The sequence below is a fragment of the Helianthus annuus genome, chromosome 13 (assembly GCF_002127325.2).
Source record: "Helianthus annuus cultivar XRQ/B chromosome 13, HanXRQr2.0-SUNRISE, whole genome shotgun sequence".
Lineage (NCBI taxonomy): Eukaryota > Viridiplantae > Streptophyta > Magnoliopsida > Asterales > Asteraceae > Helianthus > Helianthus annuus.
The window spans coordinates 26477881-26487126 of NC_035445.2; the positions used below are offsets into that span (position 1 = coordinate 26477881).

General features: G+C 36.2%; 1 protein-coding gene across 2 annotated transcripts; it reads right to left on the minus strand.

Moving 5' to 3' along the window:
* Nucleotides 1-231: 231 nt before the first annotated feature.
* On the minus strand, nt 232-4115 carry LOC110897568 (delta(12) fatty acid desaturase FAD2). Of its 2 annotated transcripts, none has more exons than XM_022144332.2 (2): nt 3964-4115; nt 232-1704 (listed from the first exon to the last, which is right to left on the minus strand). In XM_022144332.2, the coding sequence occupies exon 2, from the start codon at nt 1691-1693 to the stop codon at nt 545-547; it is 1149 nt and encodes a 382-aa protein (XP_022000024.1). In that variant the 5' UTR covers nt 1694-1704; nt 3964-4115; the 3' UTR covers nt 232-544. The 2 variants fall into 2 exon arrangements, with proteins under 2 accessions (XP_022000024.1, XP_022000025.1); XM_022144333.2 differs by lacking the exon at nt 3964-4115 and adding an exon at nt 1790-1937.
* Nucleotides 4116-9246: the final 5131 nt, after the last annotated feature.

Consider the following 9246-nt stretch of genomic DNA (forward strand, 5'->3'; position numbering starts at 1 on the left):
CAGGCAAATTATTTACACGTGGTATATACGGGCCGTATACAGTTATACGGCCGTATGGAATGAAAAAAAAAACTGACAAAGTCTAAAGGCACAGACTTTGTTAGTTTTATTTTATTATATACGGGCCGTATAACTGTATACGGCCCGTATACACCATGTGTAAATAAGTTTTTATCATGTATTAATATTATTATAATAGATTACGATCCAAGTAAACGGGTATCAGATCTATTTCGGGTGCACGAATGCATCTTCTAATACAACACCTGGCTCAACGCGGGAGAAATTATTATAATTAATCTCATACATAGTCTTGATCTTGTAACCAAGACACCCATCTCATTACTTGTCTCCTTTTGTTATCATCCTTATGCTTATATTTCAAGTGCTTTGGCCCATTAAAAAAAAAAAAAAAAAAAGCTAAAAACAAGAGTCTACAAACACCATATTCTAGTACAACACTTATTCATCTTAACTAAATAAGTTACATGTCCATCTTAAACGACATCAGTGACCAAACATGAATGTATCATATCAGATCAGATCAGATCTTATTACGGTACCAATAGACACCATCCTTAACATCCTCATCTTTATCAACATAGATGCATTCCTTTGTCTCCCTATACATGGCCTTGAAGATCGATGTCCCGTCGAATTGATAATAATCTCCCAAAATCGGCTTAATCGCCTTTGTTGCTTCCATTGCATGATAATGTGGCATGGTGGAGAACAAATGGTGTGTAACGTGCGTATCGGTTATGTTATGGAACACCTTGTTTAAGATCCCATAGTCTCGGTCTACGGTGGCTAGAGCCCCGCGTAACCAGTCCCATTCGGTTGAGTCGTAGTGTGGTAATGACGGGTGGGTGTGTTGCAAGAATGTGATAAGGACTAAGAAACCGTTAACTACAAGTAACGGTCCACCGTACATGGTTAACACCCATACGAGCCCTTTTGTCGATGCTAGACGGAAAAGTATGTAGAAAACGGTTAAAATCCCGGCATCGGAGATGAATATTTGGGCCCGTTCGCGGTTAGAGTAAATAGGACTGTTTGGGTCAAAGTGGCACGCAAAGCGGTCATAGTACCGGCCCGAAACGTTGAACATGAGATATAAAGGCCAACCCATGGTTAGGGTGACTAGTAGGGTGAGGATTCGACCGGGTGGGTTGTTAAGGTATTTAGCAGTTGAACGGACACTGGACTTTAGTTTCGGGACGAAAACTTCATCGTGCTCAATTGAGCCCGTGTTGGAGTGATGGCGGCGGTGGCTATATTTCCATGAAAAGTAAGGCACAAGAAGAGCAGAATGTAGAATAAGGCCAACAGTATCATCAAGCCATTGGTAATCGCTAAAGGCGTGATGACCACATTCATGGGCTATGACCCAAACCCCGGTTAGAACACATCCTTGAAAGATCCAGTAAACGGGCCAGGCCACGTACGCGAGCGAGTTAGGGAGGAGCGGGATGTAATTGTTGGCGAGGTAATAGAAAATGGAAGCAATTGTGAGGTCATAAACCACATAAGAGAATGAACGGATAACAGATCGCTTAAAGCAGTGGGGCGGGATAACCTTTTTGATATCTCCGACGGTGAATGGAGGTTTTTCATGTAGGGCCCGCTCTAGTGGTTTCGGGCCGTCCTTTTCTTTGCCATTGGGGCTCGACATTCGTCCGCCTGCACCCATTGTTTAGTGACCTACAAAAAAATGTAAAGATCCTTTAGTAGAAGCATATAACTAACTTACCAAAAACTAAGCACAAATTTGTAATTTCAAACACACCAAGAACTAAGACCATTTTTCTTCGAACAAACACTCGAAAGGGCGTATATGTGTGTTTAAATACACGATAAACAGTTTAAATAAGCAAATCCGAAACACCCCTTTAAATAAGCATCCACTTAAAGGAGGAAACAAGAAATTTCATAGAAAAACAACAGGATTTAGGAATATGCCATAAAGGAGAGGGTGGTTGGTAAGGACATATTTATAACTTGGGCTCTGGTTTAATATGATCTAATCACTAAGTTGCCAAAGTTAGGTAAGGCCCCATGTGCATGAAGACTGGTCCATGTGAAAAAGATTGGGAAAATTCAAAGTTGACAAGATCTGCCAAGTTTAGTAATTGGTGCTATTCTACTCCAACCTCAAAATAAATGCATAAAACAATTTAGTTGTCAAAAAGTATATAAAAGATTTCCTTTAGGTAAAGATTTCAATCCATATTATTCTGTAAAAAGAGTGATATTGGTTTGCAATCACAAGATTCCTCCTCTACTTTGAGAGATCATATGGTATATTTTTGTTGGGACATGTAAGTACATCAAGGAGTGTAAAATATGGTGATACGATAAACCAAATAACCGAAAAAACCGAACCAAAATAACTGAACTGATTGAGAAACGACCGTTCGGTTATGACAGTTTTTATAACCGTTACGATATGTAAAATATCTGAAATGACAAAAAGTTTTGTTACAACATTTTTATAAATAACATGTCTGTTGCTAAAAGTCTGGCTTAACAGAGAAGTCTATGAACCACAATATAGAAGAGCATCCACTAAAAGCAAACCTCTTCAAATCCACAACGATCGAATAAAAATAGAGTGAAACTGTTTCGTTGTGTGTTTAGATTGCTTATAACGATCAACGCTAACGCTTAAATCACAAAACTTGAACAAAATTAACACAAACACTTGAGATTTCAGAATTAATCCTCAGATCAAATCCACAAAACTCAAAGTCACACTCCACCTAAATTAACATTATAGCAAATAATCTCTTGAACACCTCAGATCCGACGTATGAGTCAATTTTTTAACAAAACTCAAGCCTTAAAATCTAACAAACAGAGTCAAAAATCGACACATTCAGATTCATAATTTAAAAAAAAGACAGCAATACATCTGTGAATAACATAAAGATTTCAAACTATCAATCTATCAAATATCTCTTGTTCTTAATCGAACTCCGGCCTTAAAATCGACAATGTTAATAATCACAGATCACCAGATTAAGACTCTAGACTATGGATTTCACAAATACATGAATACATACATATATAACGTCTAATTTCCCTTAAATCACCGTTTGAAGCCAGTAAACTGTTGAATCTTTTAGATCCAACGTATACTCAAGCCTTGAATCTAACAAGAACAGTTACAAATCGACACATTCAGATTCAAAATTTGAAAAACAGCGTAATACATCCGCGAATAACGTATAGATTTCAAACTTTCAATCTACCAAATATCTTAATTGCTTAACTAATATTTGACCTAAAAATCAACAATATCAATCACAAATACATGATTACATACACATAGAACGTGTAATTTCCCCTAAATCAACGTTCAAAGCAATAATCTCTTAAAACTTTCAGATCGGACGTACGAATCACCTTTTAAACAAAACTCAGGCCTTAAATCTAACGAACACAGTCAAAAATCAACGCATTCTATTCAAAAACTGGAAAAAAAAAACAGTATTCCATAATACGCAAGAAACGTATAGATTTCAAACTTTCAATCTATCAAATATCTCAATTCTCCATTAAACCAGACCTAAAAACCGTCATTATCAATCACAAATCACCAGATTCAAACTCAAAATTTCACAAATACATGAATATGTACATATATAACGTGTAGTTTCCCCTCACTTTCAAAGCTAATAATCTCTTAAAACATTCAGATCCGACGTACGAGTGAACTTTTCAACATAACTCAGGCCTTAATCTAATAAACACATTCAAATTTAAAAAACACAGTAATACATACGCCAATAACGTACAGATTTCATACTTTCAATAATTTAGATCTTTAAATCGACAATATTAATAAAAAATCGCCAGATTCAGACTCAAATTTCACAATTACATGAGCACGTACACGTAAAACGTGTAATTTTTCAAATCTGTATACAGATTACGCAGATCAAATGTTAAGATAATCACCTGAAAGAAGATTGTAGAGTTACGGCTCGGCTTTCTGTGTAGATCGCCGATCGGAAGAGCGAAAATGGCCGTTCGGCGGTTACGAGTGGGCGGCTTAATATTGTTTGTAAGCGGAGAGTGGCGGTATTTAACGTTTAGGTTTTTGAGTCTCAATGTGTGCGAATAGGACACAGGACCCACACAAAAATAGCATTTATCATTTAATAATAAACCGTCACGTATTTATAAACTATTGAAAGAGAAATAACAAGACTTCTTTAGTTTGATTTTAACAAATGGTATTTCTCGTGCGTTACGACGGATATTATGTTGGTAACTTGATATTAGTTTGGTTTGTTACAGTCATAGTAGGTATATCTGATACTCGAGGGATTGGAAAGAAAAAAATATTTCGCGTGTATGAGAATAGGTGGTATACGATTCGAGTACCCGAAACTATATTCATGTTTATCTTAACCATATACCTACATTTATCCAAAATCTTTTAACTTTAGCTTTTAGTTTCTCTTTTAACTTTTATTTTGAAATATATATTTTAATGACATCATTTATATTGATATGCTACAAATTATAATATTATAATACATTTATATTTTTAAATACTCAAAATAGTTTTGTAGTGTGATGATATGGGTGTGATTTACATAATTTAATATATTTTATAGATTTTATTAATATAAAATTATAAAGAAAAGTAAAAAATATATGCATTAGAGTTTTTATGGGTATTTTTTTAAAACATTGACGGGTATACCTAATACTGGCGGATATGCCCAAAACCCGATAGGTAATGGGTTGGGTATAGGACTAGCATTAGTTATATCGGCTCGTTGTCATCCCTGGTACCAGTATGATACCGATAATCGAATAGAACAAAAAAAATATATGCGAAAAGGATATTGAGACGTGTTTTATATTGATTTAAGGCCATTAAATGAATACGGTACCGGTTCGAATACATACCAATACTTGTACCAATGTTATTTGGTCAGAATTGGTTTGGTTGGTTACGACACTCACCGGACAGTATTGGTTTGGTATGTCATGGTAAATAACAAAAATATCAATTTGTATTGAACCGTAGAAAAAATAAGTATATCGCAACTATATGTTCGGAATTTTAAAAAGCATTATATTATATTATGAAAATAACGAATATGGTAAACTACATCACTTTATATATAAAAATTTGGATTGTGACGCACCTATGATGATATTTACATTTGTGTTTTGATTACTTGTATATTAATATTCGCAACTCCGTTGTGAATAAAATTTATACGAAGACGTAGATAAAAAATAACCACTTCGCAACGGAATGCTCGAAATTGTATAAATCGTATTGTAACAGTATTAACTAAAATAGATATATCAAATTATTACTAACTATGGCTCCAAATTTTTATTCTGTACTTCATATTTTGTCAACATTACATATTAACAAAGTATAACTTAGCAACTACTTTATGCATATGGTAGTTCTACCATAAGTTTTGGGAGTTTTTTAAAAAAAAATTAGAATTTTTCTTTTTAACCCTAAAATTTTAATGTTTGACAATTTAACTTTAAAGTTTTAATCTTTGTTTCCTTTTTAACCTTAAAGTTTTAATCTATGACAATTTACCCTAAAGTTTTAATCTTTGACAATTTAAGTTTAAAGTTTTAGTCTTTGGTAATTTAACCCCTTTAATTAATTTGATTTTTCACTTCTAATTCAAAAGTTTCCATCTTTTGCGATTTAACCACTTTGATTTTTTTACTTATGTGTTGTAATCTTGACTTTGGGGGTTTTCCAAAGAAAAAAATGCTTATGCATATGGTTGTTGTAACCTTGGCTTTGGGGGTTTTTTTTTTTTAAATTTGATTTTTTTACTTTTCACCCAAAAGTCTTTCATAAATTACTTTTAACCCAAAACTATTTGTTTTTTTTTTACTTTTAACACAAAACTTTTTATCTTTTGCAATCTATCCTGACAACTTTTTTTACTTTCAACTTTGAGCCTTTATAGTTTTCATTTTCCGCAAATTTTTTGCTTTATGTTTCGTTCTAAATTTTGTGACTTAACACATCGCAACGTGCGTCTTTGGTTTAACGTTTTTACGTTTCGTTTTAAATTTTGCGAGTTAACACGACACAACAACATGCGTGTGTGGGTGAACGTTTTTACATCGTCTATTTTTTTCCCGTTTCACAGGTTCAACATAACGTGTGTGTCCTAAATCGACTTAGTTATAACTAAAGAATCCTCGCCGCATTGCGGCGGGTCGTACTTCTAGTTCACGTTAAAAGATAAAGTAGTTTTGTATTTTAATTTTAACTAGTTGTTTATCATGCGCGCGCGTTGCGGCGCGCTAAACCAAATCGTCCTATAAGAATGACAAAACATGTCAAATAACAAAAAGTAGCTCGAACTAAAACGTAACGTATTTTCGGTACCGGTTCGGCACCGGTGTTCACCGATTTTTACCCTCAAATACCGGTGTTGTACCAGTACCAACCAGTACCGAACCGTACCGTACCAGGTATATTCGGTACCGGTACATACTTTTGGGGATTTCGGTAACGGTATTTTCGGTACCGATTAGTACCGTCCTGTAACAACGTAGCAATACAAGTAATTGCACAGTTTAGATTACCTTTTATACACACAGTAAGTAAACTGACTGATATCATTCTTCAAACGATTCGAGATAAACGATGCGTAACCAGTCATATCCGACATCGTGGAGTGCATTAAAAAGGGAGCAATTGGACGATTGGATGCTGGGCTAGGTGTTTCTTGGAATGCCCACGGATTGTTCGGGTCAAAACCTCGATTATGAGGATTCATTTTTTCGTATTGTGGTAAGATAGAGATCATTATAGAAGAGGTGGAGTAGTTGTGGTAAAAAAATGAATAGAAGTGTGAGTATTTATAGTGAATAGATATTTTTTTTAAACACATAGCCGTTGGCCAACGGCTAGCCCAAACGGCTACTTGTCTTGGCCAATGAGATCCCACCATGTCATCTTGATAGCCCCGTCCAACCCGGGCTGAAACCCCCGCCCAAGAGGCCACGCCGAAACCCAAGCCCACCCGGGGTGGTGATTTGGGCGTTTGTACCCAACCCACGCCACAACCCCCGCCCCATACCCCATATTCTAATATTTCCTAGATCTTTTTTTTAAACACATAGCCGTTGGCCAACGGCTAGCCCAAACGGCTACTTGTCTTGGCCAATGAGATCCCGCCATGTAATCTTGATAGCCCCGCCCAACGCCCGAGCTGAAACCCCCGCTCAAGAGGCCACGCCGAAACCCAAGCCCACCCGGGGTGGTGATTTGGGTGTTTGTACCCAACCCACGCCACAACCCCCGCCCCATACCCCATATTCTAATATTTCTTAGATCTTTTTTTTAACACATAGCCGTTGGCCAACGGCTAGCCCAAACGGCTACTTGTCTTGGCCAATGAGATCCCGCCATGTCATCTTGATAGCCCCGCCCAACGCCCGGGCTGAAACCCCCGCCCAAGGGGCCACGCCGAAACCCAAGCCCACCCGGGGTGGTGACTTGGGCATTTGTACCCAACCTACGCCACAACCCCCGCCCCATACCCCATATTATAATATTTCCTAGATCTTTTTTTTAACACATAGCCGTTGGCCAACGGCTAGCCCAAACGGCTACTTGTCTTGGCCAATCAGATCCCGCCATGTCATCTTGATAGCCCGCCCCATCGCCCTGGCTGAAACCCCTGCCCAAGGGGCCACGCCGAAACCCAAGCCCACCCGGGATGGTGACTTGGGCGTTTGTACTCAACCCACGTCACAACCCCGCCCCATACCCTATATTCTTATATTTTCTAGATCACTATTGATTTAGTTTGTTTTAATTAATTGAAATCACAATTTATTTAATTAATATATATTAAATTTACTGTTCATTCAGTTTCTTTCTGTTAAACCCCTGCCCAAGGGGCGACGCCGAAACCCAAGCCCACCCGGGATGGTGACTTGGGCGTTTGTACTCAACCCACGTCACAACCCCGCCCCATACCCTATATTCTTATATTTTCTAGATCACTATTGATTTAGTTTGTTTTAATTAATTGAAATCACAATTTATTTAATTAATATATATTAAATTTACTGTTCATTCAGTTTCTGTTTTATTAGTATATAATATAATTATATTTGTATGGGTCGTGGGTATTTAGAATTTGAGTTTCATTAAGAGGTTTCTAGGACGCAGTTTGTCACACTCCATCCGTAACGATTTAGGTAAGTAAGACATGATGATTGTTCATATCCCATGTAATTAATTAAAAGTTAAATATAATTAATGATCAAATTAAATATATGTCACAAAACAAATAACAATTCAAATAATCCATCAAATCAAAGCATGACATAAAATAATCTGGTTTATTCTCTAAGACATCATCCCTACGTGTCATCATCAATTCTTCAAACATATTCACTTGTATCATGTGTAAAAATATTTTTGGATTAACATAACTTGGTGAGTAAATTTATTGTTTATATAAAACTGTTTTTGTTTCTTTGTTTAAACGAGTTTTTAGGACCAGCGCGTTGCGACAGGACCGTAAAACCGACAACACATTGGCGCAAAAACGGTGAATCATGTACGCATGTTGCGTAGTGTTAACTCGCCAAGTTTAGACTAAAACGTAAGACATTATCGTGAAAAAAGATTAACTAAATTGAAATGATAACAAGACCCACGTAAAAAATAAGTAGAAAAGTAATTGTAATAAAGTTCTCGTGCCCTACGGTAACTTTATTAAAGTTTAGTGCTAACAAAGTTCTCCCTACTCTCTCTCTCTCTCTCTCTCTCTCTCTCTCTCTCTCTCTCTCTCTCTCTCTCTCTACCTACTTGGAACCACACAACACCGTCAGACAACTGATACTGACGTCATCACTTCACTACCACGACACATCACCACCACCCAACACAGTTCGTCAATCTTTGGCAACAACGGATTAAGTTAACTTTAAGGAAGAAGCCGCCTTTTTAGTCAATTTATAAAGCTACATAGTTACATATATGTAATGTTTATTAAGTAGCCTTTTTAGGACAATTTTGCATGTGAATTTTTTTTTATATGTATTGATAGTACACAAAGTAAGTTGTGCATCACCAATATCTAAAGTTAGTTTTAAAACTTGTAAAAAGTTGAATAGTGAATTCAACTCACAAAACTTTTTTGATAAATTATAGATAGTTAAAATTCAACTTACAAAACTTTTTTGATAAATTATAGATAGTTAATTAATATG